Source organism: Lactuca sativa, chromosome 9, assembly GCF_002870075.4.
Source record: "Lactuca sativa cultivar Salinas chromosome 9, Lsat_Salinas_v11, whole genome shotgun sequence".
NCBI lineage: Eukaryota > Viridiplantae > Streptophyta > Magnoliopsida > Asterales > Asteraceae > Lactuca > Lactuca sativa.
This window is the reverse complement of record NC_056631.2, coordinates 2,453,698-2,478,166: the sequence shown is the minus strand read 5'-3', so window position 1 is coordinate 2,478,166 and position 24,469 is coordinate 2,453,698. Positions and strand designations below refer to the sequence as shown.

Below are 24,469 nucleotides of genomic sequence, written 5' to 3'. Positions count from 1 at the left end.
TAAGCCGTAGCATTCCTTAGTAGTTTCGTTAGCAGGAGTCGGGGCGAGGCCCTTATCTCCTAGTGATCAGGTAGGGATCAGGAATGGGTAGTGGATGAGAGTAGTAGGGAGTTGCCTGTATAGCTCTAGAAAGGTGAGACCTTGGGAGAGGCCGCTCCAAGATATAGTTGGGTGAGACCCGTGGGTGAGGCCCGTATGAGATTAGCGGTGCAGGTGAGACCTAGGAGCAGGGTTGCTCAGTAGTATGGGTGGGAGAGACCCGAGGGCGAGGCCCGTGAGTTTAGCAGCGCAGGTGGGACCTGGTAGGGACCCTAGTGTCAAGTTAGGGGATCGGGGATCCCGAGTTGTAGTGCCTGGATGGCAGGATTGATTGAGCAGTTATAGGTAGTCGAGGTTTTCTCGGTAGTCGCTGAGAACGACCAGGGATGGTGTTGGGTTCAGCTACCGGTGGGAGCCGGTAATCCAGTCATTGATAGGTTGGTAGGGACCAGGGCGGTCCCGGTTTATCAGGAAGTCAGTCGGGGAATAATTGAATTGCCAGTCGGTGGCAGTGCGAGTATGCAGCGTATGGTGGACTTCAGATAGTTGAGTCGAGGGGTGCTCGACACCAAGTGTTGGCAGGAAGGAGTGTCAGTGAGTGCTGACGGTGGTGACCCGTTCTGGGAATAGCGGGGAGGTGATGGAGTTAGTGAAGGATAGGACCTTCACAGTGTCAAAGGAAAAGTCAGTTATGAGGCTTTGCCTTGGGAATGCAAGGGATTTGCGCAAGGAAAGAAGTGGAGAACCTCTGCGGGTTCAGTGCAGTATTGGTGGAAGACCAGCGCAGGTAGGCGACTGGTGTTGGGGATTGGAGGCAGACCATTGGCGGTGGGCCATGGTTAACTTCGAGGACGAAGTTCAGTTTAAGTGGGGGAGAGTTGTAACACCCAAGATTTCGAAAGCCAAGAAAGTAAAGGAAACCCTAAATTTAAGAGGGACTCGACGAGTCAAGAAAGGACTCGGCGAGTCGGAACGGGATCCGGGTCGACAAGGAAGTGACCAACTCGACGAGTCGGCCAAGGTGACTCGGCGAGTCTGGTCTGTGCGAGGAAAACCCTAATTCTGGGAGTTGTATCCTATTTAAAGGGGTGTTATGTCCCTCCCTCAGCCCCCATATCACTCCAGAGGACCTGTAAACCCTATAATACGTGTGAGCTTCCATTATTGAAAGAATTAGCTTTGGAGGAAGGATACTTTGGAGAGGAAACTTGAAGATCAAGAAGGTTGCTTCAAGGGAGAGGTGTGTGCTCGGGATCTACTTCAGTATTGTGTTCATCTTGGAGGTATTAAGCTGCCATTTTCCCTTCTTTGCATCTAGATCTATTTTGTCATGAGATTTGGGGGTTTTATGGTTGTTTGAGGCCCAAATCGGGTTAGGGGCTTAGATATGTTGTTGCCACTTCAGATCTATGGTTGGGTGAGTCCATTATGTCATAAAGCATCAGGAGATGAGTAGTTGGTGAAGCCCTTGTGTCCTTAAACCAAACCCTAATATGTTTTGAGCCTAGATCTCTTTGGTTATACGTAAAGTTTGCAACTTTACGTAGGGATGGAGTTTTGGAAGTATGGATCTATGGATTGGAGTCCCTGCATGACTCAAAAACCCTCTGCATGTTGAGAGATCTGAATGGACTCGGCGAGTCCTTTGAGTGGACTCGGCGAGTACCATGAAGACGAGGAGGGACTCGACGAGTGGGAAGAACAGCTCGTCGAGTCGGATGAAGATGGGCATGAACTCGGCGAGTTGGATGAACAACTCGTCGAGTTGGATGAAGTTTGTCGTGTGCTCGGCGAGTCTGTTCTTAGACTCGGCGAGTCAGGTCGAGTGGTCCCAAACCCTTCGAGTTAAGACTCGAGTCAGCGAGTCGAGCCAGGACTCAGTGAGTTGGTCAGGACAGGAATCGAGAATCAGTAAACTCGGCGAGTCAGGGGCTGACTCGGCGAGTAGAGTCGCGAGTGGAAGGACTCTGGAATTATGAACTCGGCGAGTCAGTAGGGTGACTCGACGAGTAGGGTTGACCTGGAAGGTTGACTTTGATCAGGATGTTGACTTTGACCAAAGTTGACTTGGTTGACCTTTGAAGGTCAGTTAGACTAAGTGTTATGTTGATATTGGTAGCTCGGGGAGCTAGCAGAGCAGCAGTTCAGAGTTAGCGGTCAGGTAGCGGTCAAAGGGGTTAGCAGCAGCAGTCCAGCAATATCAGGTGAGTCTCCCTTTTGTATGAATGGGTCTACGGCCACAATGCCGGCCCATGTAGTTATGAGTAGAAGACCCGGGGGTTAGCCCTAGGCACAGTATGCTAGTATGATAGTTGGACGAGGTCCAATGACAGAGGGCGGGTGCCCAAGGAGTGGTTTATGTGATAGTCTCTACTTGTTGTCTGTGTGATTCTTGTATGTGCCTGGTAGGGAGGTGAGAGAGGGCGAGGTCCCGTATCTCACCAATAGCAGAGTGTGGATGGTGTTCCACATCTCAGTAGCAGCAGAGCAGAGGCGAGGCCCAAGTTAGGAAAGGAGTGAGGGTGGGCTGGGCCCGAACCTCACTATCAGCAGGAGTATGGACGAGGTTCCATGACTCATCAGTAGCGGAACTCGGGCGGGGCCCAGAGATAGGCGAGGCCTTAGAGCAAGAGTTGTTAGTATATGTTTAGTTATGTAACGTTATGTGATATGTTTATGTGCTATTATACGTTAGAGGGCGAGGCCCTGTGACAGGCGAGGCCTAAGTGAAACAGATCTGTATCCGAGCGAGGCTCGAAGCCAGGCGGGGCCTGGAGCGGCGAGGCCGTTGTATCGGGCGAGGCCCGAAGTAGAGGGCGAGGCCCAGGATAGCGGGCGTGGCCCAGTATGTGCAGTATGTGATTTTGCATGGTATGTGGTAAGGTGGGGAACTCACTAAGCTTCGTGCTTACGGTTTTCAGTTTTGTTTTCAGGTACTTCCGGTAGCGGAGGGAGGAGCTCGGGGTGATCGCATGGCACGCACCATAGATTAGTCAACCTGGGAATGTTTACTCTGATAATAAACAAGTATTTTGAAAACTTATACGCAGATGATGTTTTGGAATGATGTCTTTGTTAAAGTAATGTTTTATTAAAAAGAAATTTTTGGTCTTAAATTTTGGGATGTTACACTCTAGGGTTAGGGTTTGGGACAAGATGGCTTCACCAATCACTCAAGAATAGGGACTTTTATGCACTCTAGACCTTCTCCATTCCAGATCTGAGGTAGCAACCTCAGATCTAAACTCCAAACTCAAAATATCACAAGCCATGCTTTCCAAAAACTCCAAAATGATGAATAATAGCCCAAGCAACGAAATAATACCTCAAAAGAAAGCTCCAACAGAAGAGTAATCCAAATCATTGCAAAGCCCCTTGCTCCAAGCCTCTTAACTCTCCAAGATCTCTTCCACAAACACTCCTCCAAGGTTCAAATGCTCTCAATTTCACTTACAAATGCGCATTAGGGTTTTCTGGAATTCAAGGGAGAGTAAGGAAGTTGGGGAGAGGGTATAATGTCCTTTATATAGGGCTCAACCCCCGTAATTAGGGTTTTCTCCACACAACACCAACTCGCCGAGTCCAGCCACCGACTCGCCGAGTTGGTCACTTAACACGCGACCAGAATCGCGACCCTACTCGCCGAGTCCAACCATGGACTCGCCGAGTTGACCATTCACAATTTCAGTTTGAACCTTGCACTCCTGAACTCGGGATGTTACAATGGCTCTGACTCTAGAGTGTCCTCCTCCTGAGTCTCAGGATGTCCATCACCATGGGATGACGAGTCAGGATATGGTGACTTGTCACCTGGATCTCCTCCTGCCTGCTCCTCGAGTGGATCCTCCTCTAGTGGCTCCTCGTCCACATAGTACTCCTCGTCCTCATAAGGCTCCTTATCCTCGAAAAACTCCGTATCAGTGGGGGTAGGTGGCCTCAAAATCCATAGATCATACTCTACCTCCTCCATCATTGGGGAGTGTGGCACCACCCAATCTCCCTCTAGGGAAGGATGAGAAAACTAATCGCAAATATCCTCCATGGATGAGCTCCTGATGATCATGCCTACTCCGATTGACCTATATAAAACATCTAAAAGGGTTAGATGTTTATGAGAGATAAGAGTAAAATCGCAATATGTATAATTATAGAATTATAGGTATATAGTAGATAGTATCGGATCTACTATGATTTTCACATAAGGGTGGTCGGGTAAGCATTGCCTAGATCATCATCCTTGAGCTATGGACGGAACTCTCCGAGTAAGTCGGACTCAATTTTAAGAAATTTACGACATAAATCCTTAATTTCTCTCGGTGTATCACTTTATACGGCTCTAGTCTTCGGGGGATTTGATTAGTGCTACTGATCCGATCATCTTCTAGTCGTAGACTTTGTCCTAATTTCCTAACTAGGCGTACTAACTATCGATCCATAAATCCTTAAGCATTTTAGATTGTCAACCATGACATCCAGGTTTGAGCGTGTGTCGGTCGGACCATAATAAAACTTAGTTGCGCATTTTAGGTCTAGTTGTGGGTCGGATGCAGTACTAACTAAACCTAGGATTTGTTTTTGACTTAAATATTAAGTTGTGATTTGAATGGACAATCTTTTTGGATATGAGGGTTTATTTATAAGAGTTTACACAACTCTTCATTTGATTAATGTTTGATTGGGGTATTATATTTAGTCCTATATTTGTGTACTTTTAAATAGGGGTGGCAAATCAGGTCATCGTGTCGTGTTTCTGTCTTACACGACACGACACGACAAAGTTTTTTGTAACACGAACACGACACGACACGATGTCGTGTTTTTTTAACTAACACGAAAATGAACCAATTAAAAAACGACAAACACGACACGACACGACAAAGATAACATAATATAACCGTTTGTTTATTTAATTAATATTTAGTCGTACATAACACGAAAAACACGACAAATAAATGTTAAATCGTGTCAATTTCGTGTCGAATTTTGAACACGAACACGACACGAACACGAATTCAAATTTCAATTTCGTCCCAATTTCGTTTCGTGTCGTGTATTTTTGTCGTGTCGTGTCAACAATTGTCACCCCTACTTTTAAACTACAAGGATCGGCTAGTTAGGAAAAGTCGATGGGCAGGACCATTTTGGCATATAGATGTTCTGAAATCCAGCAACCTTATCAACAAGTTTTTCCAATCTAGACACCTCACCAAGAGTAGTTGATCCGTACAGTGATTATTAATAATACTTTTATTAGGTTTGACTAATTCATAGTTTTTGTGCCCTAGGATATAGTCATATTTCCTAAGGAATTACTAGTTCACTATAACCTGAGACGATGATACCAATCTGTTACACCCTACCCAGCCGTTGGCGGAAACACTGGTAGTGATGTAGGGATAATTGGATCCAGGTACAATCAAACACAAATGTATATTTTAAATATTTATTTATTATTTACTTTGAAGGATTACATTATTTTAGGGATAGACACAAACTCCTAAAATAACTATACTAAACTTCAAAAGCTTCATTGCAGATTTCATTCATACTCGGGGGACACTCTTCTACACTCATATTCATGAGAATACATGTATTTTGAAAGTCAACATAATGTTGGTGAGTGCACGTGTTTTTATTTTGGATTTTTGAATTCCTTTTAAGAATACTTTTCTTTAGTGAAAACCTTTTTTAATTATTTATCTAGTCTTTTATCTTTTAAAATATCTTTTATTGATCTTAAATGACTATATTTTCAGGATATCTAACGATTCTAACGTATTTTTAATTAGGATTGTCATTTGTTAATCCTAACTTACAATCTTTCAAGGATTTCTAATGATACTAACATATTTTTGATTAGGATTGTCTTTTGTTAATACTAATTTACTACCTTTTAAGGATTTCTCTAATGTATTTTAATTAGGATTGTCTTTTTTTTTAATCATAATTTACTATCATTTAAGAATTTCTAACGATCCTAATGTATTTAGGATTGTCTTTTTTTAATCATAATTTACTATCATTTAAGAATTTCTAACGATCCTAACGTATTTTAATTACCATACCAAGCGTCCCTAATGGTAATCTAAGCTCTAAGACAATTTTTTATATATTAACGTAAGCCGCTATAATCGACGCTACGATTGTAAATGTACCTCTAATCATAACGCTTCATTGGGCATCAGAGAGTAAATTATATGGAAGACATCATGTCGGGATTGTAGCTAGCAATCGCATGTGGGATGGTCATGGCCCCGTATAGATTTATACATAACTTCCTAGCTATCGCAAGATCAACGATTATAGGTATTAGGGATATGCCGAATTTAATCAATGATTTTGGATAAATAACCAACTCACTAACGTATTAACCATAGGCTTTTATCTTTTATCTTTATCATAATTACCCCTACACACACACACACACACACACACACACATATATATATATATATATATATATATATATATATATATATATACCTTAATATATGTATATATACATCACACTATCTTTGTATATACCTCTTCTGGGTATATATCATCAAATGATCTCTCTCTCCTTCTCTCTCTCTCTCTGTATATATATATATATATATATATATATATATATATATATATATATATATATATATATATATATATATATAGGGTTATGTTATAATATGGATGGACAATTATTGTGCGGACGTGTGGACAGTGCTATTCTAAGATAATTACTAAGAGAATAATTTTTTTAGTAATGCAAATATGTTTAACCTCACACAAATATCGTCATTTTCATGCATTCTCACTAAGTCTTATTCATTTTTGTTCTTATATATCGTTTTTCACTCATTTTCAATCTTACAGAATACGACTTAATAAACATTCTGACAACATTCTGACAGAATGAGAATAATAATAAAAAGTCTATAATAACCTTATAGATGATTTAATTAGTAAGAATGTGAGATAATAACCATAGTTATGTAAGATTGAACATATTCAAATTATCAAACAACATATTTTCTTTGTCATTATCACAAAATAACATTATCCACACGTTCACACAATAGATGTCAATCTACATTTGAACCTACCTTTCTCTCTCTCTCTCTCTCTCTCTCTCTCTCTCTCTCTATATATATATATATATATATATATATATATATATATATATATATATATATAATTATGGTTATTTTAACAAGATATTTAGGCAGCGTAACAACTAAGTACAGTGCATATCCTAAATCTTGTCTAGCATAACTCCTAGGTACTTAAAGTTTCCTAGGGATTTGGTCATTACAACATCTAGGTAATACTTGCTCCTAGATTATTGGGCATCATATCTTTTAGATATAGATCATAGCTTATATCTAGGCATAATATCTATAGTTATACTATCCTAAGGCATCTTGCTTATAATAAAATGAATTAATATTTATAAGATAAATATCTTTATAAAACCATTTGTTAAGCATGTATTCACCCCTGAAAAACTTTTTAAAACGATAAAATAAGGGTCGTGAACTCACTCTAGGTTTTGAAACCACTGATGTACGGTAGAGACGAGCATAAAACTCTGGGGACGACTCCACGAGGCAGCATACGGACCATAGAGAAAGAAAGGAGTGTTTTGAAGTTGTGCTGGAGTGAATGACACAACCCTCTATCTATAGTCGAGTTTTGGGGGTGCGTGTCGTGCCTTTCTTGTATGCGACGTGCATTTGAACACTGTGGCTCCACTGGAAGTTGCCACGCGTTCCCTCCCTACTCAACCACGTCTCTCGCAATCTGATCGAATCCGGTGTCAGGTGCGCGACGCGCGATGGCGCGCACTTGACGCGCAAGTAAAGATTTTTCGAAAATCATTACTTCCTCGTGTGTGCTCCAATCTAGACCCTCTCTATATCTATGTGATGATCTCAATTGGTACTACAACTTTCCTTTATGTTGTTTTGGCCGGTTTTGACTTTCATTTTCGAGCCCAACGGGAGTAAGAATTAATGATCTTATAAAAATCATAACTTACTTATATGGATCCTTTTTCGACAAACTTTTTCCAAAAGTTTATATCTTGAGGAGTACTACAAAACTCCTTTTTGCACTTTTAGTCAAAACTCAACTAATCTCTAAGTACATTTTCGACGTAATTAATTCTAACTACGCGATTGATTTCTATTCTTATAAAATCCATAACTCTCTCCATCAGAGTCAGATTTTTACGAATCTTACATCCTTGAGATCTCGTTAACAAGTACTATCCAAGTATGTTAACTGAATCAGAAAACGTCACAACTTTTTGATCTCTAATTTTTAGAGCCTGATGGATGATTTTTAGCTAATAAATGTAACATCATATTTGATTCTTATTATATTAAAAATCGAATATTACAATGCTTTCTATTGTATTTATTTTCCTATTATTTTCTAATGGCGACTAGTGACAAAATTTCTCAGGGTTGTCATAGTGGCTTGGATCTGAAGTTTGGACGTCTAGTTGTAAGCATTAAGTGCTTAAGGGAAAAAGTGTTTAATCGGCGTGTACGTTGGGCGTACGCAAGCGTACACGTTCAAGTCCCCGATCAAGAACGCTACCTAGTACGTTGGGTATACGTCTCGTACACGCAGCACACCCGACCTGGTCTTGGGATTTGCGATTTGGGCCATATTTGGGGTATTAAGGTTTTGGGCCTTGTTGGGCCACTAGTCTTTTTGAATTTGGGCCATTTTTAGGCTTTTGCACCTTCTTGGATTTTGACCTATATTGGGCCTTGGTTAACCTTAAGGAAATTGGGCCATTATTGGGCTTTTAGTGCCATTGGGTTGGGCCTTGGATATTGGGCCACATGAGGAAATGGTAAAATGGTCTTTGACCCTAGGTGTTGGACCAATGAACTAGATTCCTAGTTATGGTTTATGACTCAATTATTAGTTAGGATTTTATTTGGTTGGTTAGTGCGTGGATTCTTCGATTCAGCAGCCCGAGCATCTATTGACTGACAGCAGACTGGGGTGAGTTTGCTCACTATAGGGATTGTATGTGCTTGTAGTCTTTATGACTCCTGTTGTATGTGTTGTATGCTTGTATACCTGTTTGTTATATGTATGTATGGTGAAATAAACCCAGGGGTGAAATAGACCTGATACAACATTGTGCTGACATATAAATTAAAATTGACTCGTGGGTGAAATAGACCCAACACAACCTTGAGTTGGCATATATGTATGGTATGCAGTATTTTGAGGAACTCACTAAGCTTTGTGCTTATGGTTTTCAGTTTATGCTCCAGGGACTTTCGGATCAAAGGGAAGAGCTCGGGATGATCGCATCGCACACACCAGAACTTTTTCACTTATTTGACTCTGATGGGTTTTGGATGATTATGAATACATTATGATTTCCATTTGGTTTTACTAAAGATGTTTGGTTGATGTTTTAGTTAATATGAAAACAAAATTTTTTGGTTTTGAATTTTGGGACATTACACTATATACCTGACTATTTGTATAAGTTCAGTGATGATATAAAATATAGTGGAAAACACATTCTTCAAAAGTGTAGAAAGTTAAATACTGACATAACGAAAACTTATGGCAAACTTGCTATATAAAGTGGCAAAAATATTATATGGTGAAAATTGCTACTTGTTAATGCGAAACTTGTATATGATGAAACCAAAATGCTATATGGTGAAAAATGTTAGTAGGTTAAATCAATAATGCTATACGGTGAAAACTACTACTTTGTTAAGGCAAGATTAATGTATGATGAAAACGGCTACTTGCTTAAAGCAAAACTAATGTATGGTGTAAATTGCTACTTAGATAAGGCAATAAATGTTAGAAATGTTGCAAAATTTGGAAAACATTATAACTTCTCTCTAGCAGCAAATAATTTTCAAAATACATATTTTTTGTCATTCTTCGCGTGAAAGGAGTGGTATCACAGAAACAACAATCATTTCACTGTCATATAAAAGTTATGTTATTTTTTTACTATAAAAGAGTGCTTCCTTGTCACACACAAGGATTGGTGTTATACTTTATTTTTTTATCAATTTAATTTAAATAAAAAGTTTAATTTTAATAAAAAACATAAACTTCATTACTTAAAAATTAAAAACCATTACATTGCATTACTTAAAAAAACATAATATGACATTAAAAAAATTCTAAAAACTTAGAAAAAAAAAACTAGAAATCTAAAACCTACAAACTTGAAAAAGAAAAAAAAACACGATTACAAACGTAGAAAAAAAAAAACTAGAAATCTCAAAACCCACTTAACATAATGTTTTTTTAGATCGACTTTTTAACATGTGTTTTTTATTTGAATTGTTAGAAGAATACATTTTGAAAGTTTTTGAGAAAAAAACAGTAAAAGATAAAGAAATTTGAGTGAGGTTTGCTAAAAAAAAGATAGCTATTATATATAGGTAAAATAGAAAGAAAAGAAAATTTGAATTTTGAAAAAATGAATATTCAAACGGTCAAAGAATCCCAACCAACCAAAAATCATAGTTATATTCTATCGATGTGCGGTTAAACCGCACCCAAAACCGCACAGGGGGCGGTGTTCCCCTGCCACGGTTGCAAAGGATGAGGCCAAACCGCACTCCCCTCCCCCAAACTTTATCTATTTTCTAGATTTCATGAATATAAATAAAGCTTATAGTCCATTTTTTTTTAAAATAAAGTATTTCATAACATCTCACAATATAATTGTAGTTGCTTTCTTTCTTGTGCCTGAAAAAAAAGGTGACCGTTATCATTTTATCCTTTGAAAATACCTGTCGGCCCAGACATAAGATGCAAATATTTTTCAAAGAAACTAAATAAACGCTGATCATTGTGCAAGCATTTTCGGTTTTTCATCTGCATCTCATCCTCTTCTATAATTTGCCCAATGTACAGATGTTGTAACTTTACTTATATTATAATGTATATTTGAAAGTGACATAATTTTTCGTATGTTCCATTATAATAATCAGGTTATTGGTTTGTTATTAGTAATTTATTACTCTTAGTTGGTACGCTGGGAGCGACAAGAACATTAATATGTTTCTGGTTGACAAGAAGAGAACGAGCATTAATGAGTTTTCACATAGTGGACATGAATGAATGCTACCATGCATTGATGCAAGTATCGAAGATACGGTTCTTTTGATCCTTTCTCACGATTACTATTAAAAAAAAAAAAAAAAAAAAAAAAAAATAATGCAAGTGGGAGTCGTGTGTTTGACCGTACTAATTACTTAGTAAGCGGATGAGCCGCCCTTTCCCGTCTCTACCACATGCACTGGCACTCACTAGTCCTCCAATGACCCCGATGATCCTTTAGTAAAATATAAATAGAAATGGATAACCTTATCTCCCTGACACCATATTCCTACAACTTGACCTTTTAAAAAACAATAAAAAAAACTCCTCCCGTACTCTTTAGCTTTTCTATTATGGGCCCATTCGACCCCTCAAACCACAAATAACAACTTGCCACGTGCCATATTCATTGTATACTTAACGATTTCTTTCACTTCCATTCATAACAACCCGACTTCTTCTTTTTGTTTCTAACTTGCTACTATTCGAAGATGCTTTTAATCGATATATATATATATATATACACCACACAACTTGCACCAAAAGCAATTATTAATTTTGTACTTTTGTTTTACTCAAGGCAGTATGATTAAATTAGGGACACGGATATGATTTAGTTAAAGAATGATATATATGCCCATACCCAAACCTCAATCATTCAGTTGTTATATATACACAACGCCTTACCCCTCTAATTTCACAACCACCACCGGGACTGCAGGGAGAAAATTAAAAATGCATATGCCCGCCAACACCCTGCTACCTCAGTACTTGTTTCCTATTCTCTTCCTCCTCCTCGTCTCTTGGCCGGCCGGACATGCCGACCATCAACGTCACCCATTTGCATGCGACCCCAGTAACGCCGCCGTGAAGGACTTGCCGTTTTGCAAGGTTAAACTGCCAATTGCAGAGAGAGTGAGGGACTTGCTCAGCCGGCTGACATTGAAAGAAAAGGTCGGGCTGTTGGTGGACAATGCGACGGCAGTGCCCCGCCTGGGGATGCTGGGGTATGAATGGTGGTCGGAGGCTCTTCATGGGGTCTCTAATGTGGGTCCTGGAACCAGATTCGGTGGTGACTTCCCTGGCGCCACCGCATTCCCTCAGGTCATCACCACCGCTGCTTCCTTCAATGCGTCTTTATGGGAAGAAATCGGTAGGGTGAGTTCTCTAGATCATCATAACTTTATTACAATTTACAAATGAAATAATTAATAATGAAACTAAACCAAAACAATCATTTCAAAATGGTAGTGGTGATTGGTGATCAAAGTCTTTGACAAGCTAAGTTATATTTCCAAAGCAATGCACCAAGGGTAAGGGTAGGGTATTTACGTAATTTTACCTATAACTTGTATATATTCCCTTTCTTTTTCAGCCTTTATGGAAAAGACTTTTAAAAAGCAATATGCGTAGCTTATTTTGTGAAAAAAAAAAAAATACTACCACTTCTAACAAAAATAGAAATATAACGGTACGTCTCAGGCTCACCACATGCTAGAAGATTCTAAGTCTTTCCATTTACGAAAATGAACTGTCCTGAATTAAGTTTATTATTATTATTTTTTTCCTGTGTTGAAACACATAGTAAGTTTGTAGTTCAATTAGTTAATCAGTAGATGCATTGCCAACAGCACCATTAATCTTGATTTTGTCATCATATTCATATATTTATATATATGGGGTGGGGTTTAGGTGGTGTCTGATGAAGCCAGAGCAATGTACAATGGAGGCATGGCAGGATTAACATACTGGAGCCCAAACGTGAACATATTTAGAGACCCAAGATGGGGAAGAGGCCAAGAGACTCCCGGTGAAGACCCAATAGTCGCCGGTGAATACGCCGCCAGATATGTCAGAGGACTGCAGGGCAACCTCCCTGGTGACCGCCTCAAGGTGGCTGCGTGTTGCAAGCACTACACTGCCTACGATCTTGATAACTGGAGTGGGGTCGATCGCTTCCATTTTAATGCCAAGGTAAACACGTCGTTACTTTCAATAATTTTATTATAATCGGTATGAGTGTGAATGTATGATCGAGAGACCCGAATCGTGATTGATATTCTTATTTTGGAAATAGGTGCACTGACAGTGACAGTCACTATATATTGAACCAATAATTAATGAATGCCTCGATTGGTGTGATGATAATATATATATATATATATATATATATATATATATATATATATATATATATATATATATATATATATATATATATATATATATATATATATATATATATATATATATATTAATGTGAATTAATGAATGAGTGTGAGTGTGAGTGTGAGTGTGAGTGTGAATGTGAATGTGAATGGAGCAGGTAAGCAAGCAGGAAATGAAAGATACATTTGAAGTACCATTCAGAGAATGTGTGATGCAAGGGAAGGTGGCAAGTGTGATGTGCTCTTACAATCAAGTCAACGGGATTCCAACCTGTGCTGACCCTAGACTTCTTCGTGACACCATTCGTGGGGCTTGGGGACTCAATGGGTACATAGTCTCAGATTGCGACTCTGTTGGAGTATTGTTTGATAATCAACACTACACTGCCACCCCTGAAGAAGCTGCTGCAGATGCAATCAAAGCAGGTGGTTAATTAATTATCATCAAAATATTTGAGTAACGAGTAAAAATAATTAGCTTATACTAATATACAATATACTTATATTTTTTAGGTTTGGATTTGGACTGTGGGCCATTCCTAGGAATCCACACACAGGGTGCAATGGATCGAGGTCTGTTGAAGGAGACTGATGTGGACAGTGCATTGGTGAACAGCCTTACAGTTGAAATGAGACTAGGGATGTTTGACGGATCAGGGGATGATGTGTTTGGTAAGCTTGGGCCAAGGGATGTGTGCACCCGAAGCAATCAGGAGCTTGCCCTGGAAGCAGCAAGACAAGGGATTGTTCTTCTCAAGAACCATGGGCCTTCACTGCCTTTATCCCAAAGACGCCACCGTAGTGTTGCTGTTATTGGGCCTAATTCAGATGTAACCGTGACAATGATCGGAAACTATGCTGGTATTGCATGTGGATACACAACTCCTCTCCAAGGAATGGGGAGATACACACGAACCATTCACCACAGGGGTTGCTCCAACGTGAATTGCAAGAATGCTCATTTGTTTGGTGATGCCATCGCTGCAGCTCGCCAGGCAGACGCAACTGTTCTGGTCATGGGTTTGGACCAGTCGATAGAGGCAGAGTTCAAAGACAGAGATGGATTGCTTTTACCAGGTTATCAACAAGAACTTGTAACCAAAGTTGCTGCAGCATCAAAGGGACCCACCATATTGGTGGTCATGTCTGGAGGGCCTGTTGATGTGTCTTTTGCTGAGCATGACCCTAAAGTCAGTTCCATTCTTTGGGTTGGGTACCCTGGCCAAGCTGGAGGCACTGCCATTGCTGATGTGTTGTTTGGAACACATAATCCAGGAGGAAAGCTACCAATGACTTGGTATAAACAAGATTACCTCTCCAAGGTGCCAATGACAACAATGGACATGAGATCAAACGAAGCAACGGGTTACCCAGGTCGGACTTATCGTTTCTACAAAGGCCCCCTTCTTGTGTATCCTTTTGGTCATGGCCTCAGCTACTCTAATTTCATTCACACGCTCGCTACTGCTCCTGCAATTTTCACGGTTCCAGTTGACGGCCGCCATAGGAATACAACAACAACTACTACTAACAATGCAATAAGGGTGACGCATGCCAAGTGTGGTGGCCTTTCTCTTGGTCTACAAGTGGATGTTAAGAATACAGGGTCTAAAGATGGGTCACATACGCTGCTTGTGTACTCGACCCCACCGGTTGGTCACTGGGGTCCACACAAACAGCTGGTGGCATTTGCGAAGGTGCATGTGCCAGCTAGGACACAGCTCAGGGTGCCTATAAACATTCATGTCTGCAAGTTCTTGAGTGTTGTTGACAGGTCTGGTGTTAGGAGAATTCCTATGGGTCAACATAGTCTTCACATTGGCGATATCAAACATCTTCTCTCCATTCAATCGACTCCCCTAGGGGTGATCAAGTCCTAAATTTTTGCTGGATTTTGGCATTCATAAGCACAAATATAAAAGTATACCTCAAATATCAGACGGGAGGATAGATGGATGAATCTTCTCCACTATATATAACTTCAATTGCTAAAGATTGGCAATAACAAAGGTTGCTCGGCTCATTCAATTACAGAATTAGGCAAAATACGAAAACTTAAGTAGAAGGTTCTTTTCATTTTGATTAGTATATTTTTTAGGTTAAAATATGAACAACTTGAATTGGGTCAAAGCTGCGAGACTTGGTTTTTCTTTTTGCTACAATTTTTTGGTAATTTGGTATTTTAGGTCATAAGAGATTTTCCTAAATGGAATCGCTAACATATGCATCCCCCAATTTATAATCACTACTTTCAGAGTGTATCCAACATCCAAGTTCAACAAGAAAAACTTTGAAAATACTCAAGTCTTGAACAAAACAACTATCATCTTTTCACAATCGGCAACACCCTTATTTATACACAAAAGTCTATTACAACATGACAATTATATTGCATATGATATGACTAGCAGTCGTAAGCAATGATGTTTTACAATATATATTATTAGTTCTAATTATGAAGTTTTGTCGTTTTGAATAATAAAAAGTCTTATATAACAAATGTGTCATTATTATTTAGACTAGCAACACTGTCTAGTCATATCATATGTGATATAATTAAAATAAGTTTAAATAAAAAACAACTATAAGATTAATTGTTGGCCTTTGCATAAAATTGAACAAAAATGAGAACCTAAAAGGTAAAAAAAGAAAGAAAGAAGATATTATGAGAAGCTACACCATGATAGTATTAATCGAACCCATCAATTAATGTAGACAAAATTGCATAAACGGTTCTTATGGTTTCCCCTGATTGTACATATCAACCCTAAATTTGTTTCTTGATATGAATGGTTTCTATTGTTTTACTTTTTTATATTGTTGGGCCTAAGCCATATAAAATAATTGAAATATTATTATTATTATTATTATGTGGTTATATTAATTCTTAAAAGAAAAAAAAATAGGACCTACCAAAAACTCAACATTATTAACACCCCTTCAACTATCTTTTCACAAATGGTACACCAAAACTATCATTAATTTTTTCATGACTCTCTCCATCAGTCACCTTGCTCCACTTCATTGCTTCCTCCATTGTCTCAACCTTTTGAATTTGCCCCCTCCCCCTATTCCAACTACGATACCCTCCTCAAAATCAAGGAAGAGTTGTTGCCATTCCCTACGTGTTTCTTTTATGGCTATCGACCTTCAAACTCATCCTCCTTTTTTCTTTGCCTTTTTTTTCTTTATGATAATGGTCTTTTTGCTTGGTGGAGCTGTAAGTGCGGGGTGCGACTTTCTCGACATCCGACCCAAGCCCAACCGGTTGGAAGGAAGATGACCTGCTAGTAACCTAAGGGTCCATCTGAGACACCGTCATTCACAGTGTGTACGTCGACATGGGAAGCTAGGCAAAAATCATATACGAGTGATATCATCCACTATCCATGGGATAGTGAAATTTGACACAATCCAGGGGCCATGGACAGTCCTGGCCACACTCCCATGAGCTCTAAAATGCTACGAGATCATGCAACCAAAGGAAATTTTCGAGGAATCAAAGAGACCTCGGTCAGAATCATATCTGGACCTTGTGAGGTCCCTGGAGTCCAAAGGTCCCAACTTTATCTAGCTAATAAAAGAGCCTTCGTGATTAAGGCCCTAAATGAGAGTTGTTTTGGCATTTCAAACCCTATGTGTCATGCATGAACGTAAAGCTTGCAACTGTATGTGACATTCGAGCCTTAGGAGGCTAGATCTAGAGTTTAGGGTTGTATATCTGACTTAAAACGTCTGAATGAGGGAGTAGGCTGAATGGACTCGTCGAGTCAGATAGGGTTTTCCCCGATGAGTCTGGACATGGGTAACTCAGCGAGTTGACGAGACAACTCGACGAGTTAAGTTGGATTTTCGTGACATCTCAGAGGAAACGAGGGGACTCGACGAGTCACATAGATGCACTCGGCGAGTCGGGTCAACATGGACTATTGAATCGAGTGTTGACCTCTATTGACTTTAGGGTTTGGTCAAGGCAGGGATTATGGGGACCATGGAGGGGTAAAATAGTATTTTACCCATTTCAAGAGTTTGAGAGATAAAATAACTTAGTTTACTTAGAGTCGTGATTTAAGTGTTAATTAGAGATAATTATCCTATGTGTTAGGCGGAGGCTAGTTCGAAATTCGTGTACGAGGTTATTTTCTTACTTGCTTACGAGGTGAGTCTTCTCACTATACTTACCTAGAGTGGTAACCTTTATGTGACAAGAGGTTCTTATGTGCTTATATTGAGTATTGTGATATCCTGCATTATCTGTTTATGATTTATGATGTGTATTATTCTGAGTTTACTGAGTTAGGACCGGAGGGTTCCACTGAGACACATTGACCGGAGGGTCTTATTTCAGTATATCCACGAGAGGCTAATAAGATGTGTGTGGTATTTTGGGGAACTCACTAAGCTTCATGATTTTCATGTTATGTGTTATGTGTTTCAGGTACTTCTCAGGATCACGGGAAGACACCGACTTGATTGTACACACATGAGTTGGAGATATGTTTTGGAGGATCCTGGATTGTGTTTTAAACAATTATTTAACATGTGTTTTTGATAACTCGATATTTGGGGGGTTTTGTGGTTGTGTTAATGAAATTAATGTGATTTTTAAATGAAAATTTTGTTTGGAAAAATTTCAGTGCTAGAAGTTGGTATCAAAGTGTAACACCCGTCAAAATTAGGTCAATAACAATCACATGTGATTATGCCAATCATGTAATGTGATTTTGTTAAACTAGTAATGTGATAAACTTACTATTTAATTCATGTTAAAGTATGAACTTTCATGATACAACTCAAAGTATACGTTCATACGATTACAAATATATAGAGAACATCTAAATCTGACTTCGCGTGAAGAAGTTATGATAAATTCTAACGCTATAATGTCGTATAACAAGATGGATTTAAAATAGACTTAGAATTAGCTATTGGAGTCTAAACGAAAGTCGTAGTACTCGGAATTACCTACACGTGCATATAAAGAACGCCAAAAACGGAGTTCGTATGCAAAAGTTACGATCTTCCGAAGTTACAGCTGTCTGAGAGCACGACACGTGTCAGAAACCCTAATCTGACTGGACTCATGACATGAGCATCAAAACTCACGACGTGAGGAGTCAAAACGCCACATTTCGAAGCTAGAAGTCTACAGAACTATAACCCAAAAGCTCACGACATGAGGACGCTGCAGGACACTATTTGAGGCTAGAAAACACGCATTAAAGCTACGAGATGACTCTTTCCATAGCTCACGACGTGAATCTATCATTCTCACTTCGTGAGAGGCCAAAAATCTTACTATGAATAGCAAGATCGACCCCAGCCATTCTTACACCATTTCTACTTTCTCCTCTCTCCTTTGCTGAAGCCGTTTCGCTTCCCAAGCCCCGATGACCTCGTACCGCTGACCGTTTCTACTTAGATTACATAAAATCATGCTACTAAGGTGAGTTTCACGGCCCCACTTTCTAATATTTTGGGGGAAAACACATTCTAGATATTATATATATATATATATATATATATATATATATATATATATATATATATATATATATATGTTATTATTATGTCTATATGATAGTATATTAGTATCAACATAGATAGCTATAATAACCGGGATATAGTTATTTCGTATATGAAATTATACAACTATCGTAAAGTTATTAGTATGTTATTGTTATAGTAGTATGATAATGTAGATCTTGAGTTATACTTAGGATTCTATATATATTATGTGTGCGATATAGTTCCAGAGTTATACTCGGAAGTTCTATATGTTAATTGATAAATATGTTGTTATTGTTGGTTTTATGTCAAGATAAAAATGGATATGTTATATGTTGTTATTGTTAGTTTTATGTTAAGATAAAACTTAGTATTGCTATTGATAGTTTTATGTCAAGATAAAACTAGGAATGTTATATGTTGTTATTATTGGTTTTAGGTAAATATAAAACCTGGTTTTACTTCAAGATATAGCTGTTATACTGCCTAAATGTTATGAAGTTAGGAGTAATGTTTAAAAGCATAGTCTAGTGACTTAGGGTTTTAGGCATGAAAATGCTTTTGTTGTTAGAGTTATAGAAAGTCGTCAAAGTCTACATGAGCTACCTCATTCATCAACTAAGATTGGGGATCTTAGTGGAAGTCCTCTGACCTGTAACTGTTAATCCCGTGTGAGCGAGGAAGTCGTGTATGAATAAGATACGGGTTGACGACCCCACTCGTGGTTGATTACAACCCAAGACAAGCGAGTGACGATTCGTTCCTTTTATTTTTATTCCGGCGTCGATGAAGCGTGCGGTGTTTGTTTCTCATGGTAAATCATGAGTGTATTGTTTTGTCAGAGGTTTTGTTATCAAGCAGCGGTTACGGACTCATGGTAGCAAATTGTTAGAAACATTATACTTTGTTGTTATACAAGTATTAATGTTAAGTATAAGTTTCCCCCTACTTATACCCTAGGTACTATTTGTATATTAAGTAGATAATTATACCTAGCACACATACTCGTATAGAATTGAAATACATTTATACGTAGTGGTTTTACTCGTATAGAACTGAAATAAGATTTATATGTAGAAACTTTCGTTTTTATGGAATTACAAACACTTATATTCATAGTTTATGAGACTTATAGGTATATACTTATTTGGTAAGTAAACTTTTATACCTAGGATATATATAGTAAACGTTGGAGAGTCAAAATTATACTTTCGAAACTATACTTTTGAAAGTATAATTTTGACTCTCCAACTATGTATTATTTTTATATGGAGTCAAAACCTGTGGACTCACCAACTTTATGTTGACGTATTTTAAATTGCATGTGTTTTCAGGAAGTTGATAACTATGATACGAGAAATGACGTTACACTGCCCGGTGTTTCCGCCAACGGTCGGGGTGTGACACAAAGCCTTGGTTTGAGGGATTCGGATATACCTTCGGGTGTGTCTGGACTCAAACTGAGGATTTGAGAAAAAAATTCAAAAGAAATGATTTTTGTAAATTGAGAAAGAGTTTAAGAGAAAAACGAGTTGGAGTAGTGTGTACAATTAGCCAGAGCCCGAACGGTGATTTCCCAAAATACCCTTACTTATTTGTGTTATGAGATATTTATGAGATGTTAGGGATACATGCTAGAGGATAGGATATGTATTTCATATTTAGGGTAAGAGTTGCCTGATTTGTGATGTCTTAGCCTAGGAAGTGCTGCTATCTGTTTTTTCCTTGAGTATGTGCTGAGTAGGAGTATCTAGCAGGAATCACTTAGAAAGAGTTTTGAGTCGAGGGTTAATCTAGGAGAGGTAACTAGATGAGTATATGAGGATTCTAGTGAGAGAGTAGTCTAATATCTGTGACAAATAGAGTACTTGTGAATTGGAATCCTAGGAAGAGGACTTGGGTGACTACAGGTTTGTGTGGAAGGTAGTATTGGGCTCATACTACTGAAAGCACCAGATCTGTATGCAGCCAAAGTAAGAATCCTTAGCGGACTAAGGAGCATGTAGGGGCAGGAAATCAAGTGTGAGTATGCTCGAGCAAGTCTCTGATGATTTTTGTGTCGTGTTTTAGAGACATCATGGTGGTTACGCGTTGCAACCCCGAAGGCGGTAGTGCTAGTGACGAGGAGATCCGCTGAATTACTCATGAGGAGGTGGCCGCAGCTATTTGAGAGGAAATACTGGAGATGTTTGGGTCTATTAAGACCACTCTGATTAAGACATCTGATGAGCGCTATGTTGTTGTTACTGAGGCTGTTGCTGCAGCCACCGCAACTGTAGCTGCTACTAGACCATATGGAGGTGACTCGTTGTTGTTCCGATAGTTCAGCAACACAAAACCACCAGAGTTTGATGGGACACAAGATCCGATTACTGCCATGAGATGGATTTCTAATATTGAGGGATGCTTTTATACGTGTTCATGCCCATAGCACTTGAGAGTTCGGTTTGCGTTGAACCAGCTTCGCTTGGGAGCGAAGGACGGGTGGATGTTTGTGACAACCAGTTTTAGTCTTACAGACAATGCTGCAGTGACATGGGAGAGGTTCACTCAGTTGTTCCATGACGAGTATGTTCCCCAGGTGAAGAGGGAACGGTTGGCCTAAGAGTTACTGTCTCTCAAGAAAAAGACATAAATTGTGACTGAGATTTCGAGGATGTTCCATGAGAGGGCGTTGTTTTGCCCTGAGCATGTGTCTACCGAGTACGCACGTGTAAGTCGTTATCTGAGTATTATGAGGAGGGATATATGAGAGTTCGTGGTGAACTCGTATTAGCGAACATTGTCCGAGTTGCAGAATAATGCCTGAAGGAGGGAGATTGAGCTAGAGTTATAAGACAAGGAGGAGGGGTAGTCCCAGAAGAGACATCGGAGACATGTATAGTTGCAGCTGGGGACGAAGCAAGCAAAGCCCGTTGATGCGAGAGCTGGGGGCCAGAAGGGCCGCACTTGTGGCAAGTGCGACAAGAGTCACAAGGTATCATGTTGGGCGGGGATTTGCTACAAATGCGGAAAAGAGTGGCACATGGCGAAGGATTACCCTAAGGGGTTTGCAGTTTGCTTTCACTGCAACCAGACTAGCCATCAGAAGGCCGAGTGCCCTCAGCTTGTTCAGGGATCAGCCTAGGGTTCCACTCCTACTGCTTTGCCTACTGCTGATAGTCGGCCGGTGAAGGCTAAGGCTCCGAGGGCTCGTGGGAGATCTTTTCAGCTGACAGCGGAGAAGGTCCGCGCAGCACCTGATGTCATGGCTGGTACGTATTTCCTTATTTATTTTATTTTGAGATTTGTTGTGCTTATTGTCTGTTGTATTTAGGTACTTTTCTAGAGAGTTTTGCACCTGCTTTGGTGTTATTTGACTCGAGTGCGAGTCGATCCTTCGTGTCTTTAGCGTTTAGGCATCACATCAGTATACGACGTGAGGCATTAAGTCGACTTCTGAGAGTTTCTATAGCCGACGAGCATGTGGTTTTCGCTACTGATGTATTTCGAGGATGTGTGCTAGAGATTTTTGGTGTTAAGTTCCCGATAGACCTGATACCTATCGCGATGGGTGATGTGTGTGTCATAGTGGGCATGGACTGGTTGAGTCGTTTTTGAGATATGATTGACTGTGAGCGTCATATAGTGACCATACGAGACCCTAGTTGGGGAGTGCTTATGGTGTGTGGAGAGGGTACTAGATCTGGATCAACATTCTGCTCTACTGCCAGAGCGAGCAGAGTCTACAGTAGGGATGTATGGGCTTCTTGGCGTACGTGATGGATACGCAGGTTGCTACAGAGAGGTTGAGTTCTATCTTCGAGGTTCCGATAGTGTGCGAGTTTCCGAATGTTTTTCCCGAGGAGTTTCCGGGTGTGCCTCCCGAGAGGCAGGTGGAGTTCCGGATTGATTTGGTTCCGGGTGCGGAGCCTATTGCCAAGGCACCTTATCGCTTTATGCCACCAGAGATGTAGGAGATATCCTCACAGCTCCAGGAGTTGTTGGGGAAGGGTTTCATCAGACCGAGTAGCTCGCCATGGGGAGCACTTATCCTTTTTGTTAAGAATAAGGATGGTTCACACCAGATGCGCATCGATTACCGAGAGTTGAACATGCTGATGGTCAAGAACCGTTATCCGCTACCGAGGATCGACGATTTATTCGATCAGTTACAGGGAGCATCTTGGTTTTCCAAGATTGATTTGAGATCTGGATATCATCATATGAGAGTTTGCAAGGAGGATATCCATAAGATGGCCTTCAGAACTCGTTATGGGCATTACGAGTTTGTGGTGATGCCTTTCGGTCTCACCAACACACTGGAAGTGTTCATGGATCTCATGAACCGGGTGTGCAGGGCCATGTTGGATCGATCAGTGATCGTGTTCATCGACGGTATTCTGGTGTACTCGAGGTCTAGAGAGCAGCACGAGGAGCATCTGTGAGAGATTAATGGAGTATTGAGGACTGAGAGGCTTTATGCCAAATTCTCCAAGTATTATTTCTAGTTACGAGAGGTCCAGTTCCTGAGGCATCTCATTAATCAGAATGGGACATTGGTCAACCCGGCCAAGATTTAGGCGGTTATGGGATGGGAGGTGTCGAGACCCCTATCCGAGATCATAAGTTTTCTGGGTCTGGCCAGCTACTATCGTAGATTTATCAGAGATTTCTCCAAGATCGTCGTTCCTATCACCAGATTGACCCAGAAGGGTGTTATTTTTTCCTAGGGGCACGAGCAGCAGGCCTCATTTGAGACTCTTCGCCAGAGATTGTGCGAAGCTCCAATGTTAGCCATTCCTGAAGGAGTGGAGGGCTTTGTAGTTTACTGTGATGTGTCTATATTAGGATTGGGTGCAGTGTTGATGCAGAGGGGGCATGTGATAGCTTATGCATCGAGGCAGTTGAAGCCTCATGAGACGAGGTATCCCACCCACGATTTGGAGCTAGGGGCGGTGGTGTTCACCATCAAGATTTGGCACCATTATCTGTATGGAGTTCGGTGCACCATATACGCAGACCATAAGAGTCTGAAGTACCTCATGGATCAGCCCAACCTGAATATGAGACATAGGAGGTGATTGGATGTAGTGAAAGACTACGACTGCGAGATCTTATATCACCCCGACAAGGCTAATGTGTTAGCCGATGCCTTGAGCCGCAGAGGAGAGAGTACTCTGATCTGAGACATGTGTATGAGGATGACGACTCAGGTGGAGGCTATGAGGCCCGAGAACCTCAAGAGGGAGCGAGTGATAGGACAGGTTTCCGAGTTTGAGACGGATAGTCGGGGGCTTATAACTTTCCGTGGGCGGATTTAGGTGCCCTATTCAGGTGGAGCTCGGCGCATATTGATGGAGAAGGCACATAGATTGAGATTCTCGATCTATCCAGGTGCCACTAAGATGTATTTGGATCTGACGAGATTACTGGTGGCCATGTATGAAGAGGTATGTGGCATGGGTAGTTGAAAGGTGCTTGACCTGTCGTCGGGTTAAGGCGGAGCACCAGCATCTACATGGCCCGTTACAGCCTCTAGAGATTCCCAATGGAAGTGGGAGCAGATTTCCATGGACTTTTTCACCAAATTACCGAGGACTGCGCGAGGTGTCGGCGTGATATGGGTGATTATGGATCGATTGATGAAGGGTGCTCACTTTCTTGCTATCAGTGAGAGCTCTTCT

General features: G+C 40.2%; 1 protein-coding gene across 2 annotated transcripts; it reads left to right on the top strand.

Annotated features, from left to right (window-relative positions):
• The first annotated feature begins 11,740 nt into the window (after window positions 1-11,740).
• On the top strand, window positions 11,741-15,425 carry LOC111902058 (probable beta-D-xylosidase 2). Of its 2 annotated transcripts, none has more exons than XM_023897930.2 (4): window positions 11,741-12,280; window positions 12,820-13,101; window positions 13,454-13,721; window positions 13,809-15,425. In XM_023897930.2, the coding sequence occupies exons 1-4, from the start codon at window positions 12,101-12,103 to the stop codon at window positions 15,173-15,175; spliced, it is 2,097 nt and encodes a 698-aa protein (XP_023753698.1). In that variant the 5' UTR covers window positions 11,741-12,100; the 3' UTR covers window positions 15,176-15,425. The 2 variants fall into 2 exon arrangements, with proteins under 2 accessions (XP_023753698.1, XP_023753697.2); XM_023897929.3 differs by having other exon boundaries at window positions 11,745-12,285.
• Window positions 15,426-24,469: the final 9,044 nt, after the last annotated feature.

Coding starts and splice junctions, on each gene's coding strand:
- LOC111902058 (XM_023897929.3), top strand. CDS start 11,752: ATGATATATATGCCCATACCCAAACCTCAATCATTCAGTTGTTATATA. Junction 12,286..12,819: donor TATGGGAAGAAATCGGTAGG/GTGAGTTCTCTA, acceptor GGTGGGGTTTAG/GTGGTGTCTGATGAAGCCAG. Junction 13,722..13,808: donor TGCAGATGCAATCAAAGCAG/GTGGTTAATTAA, acceptor TATATTTTTTAG/GTTTGGATTTGGACTGTGGG.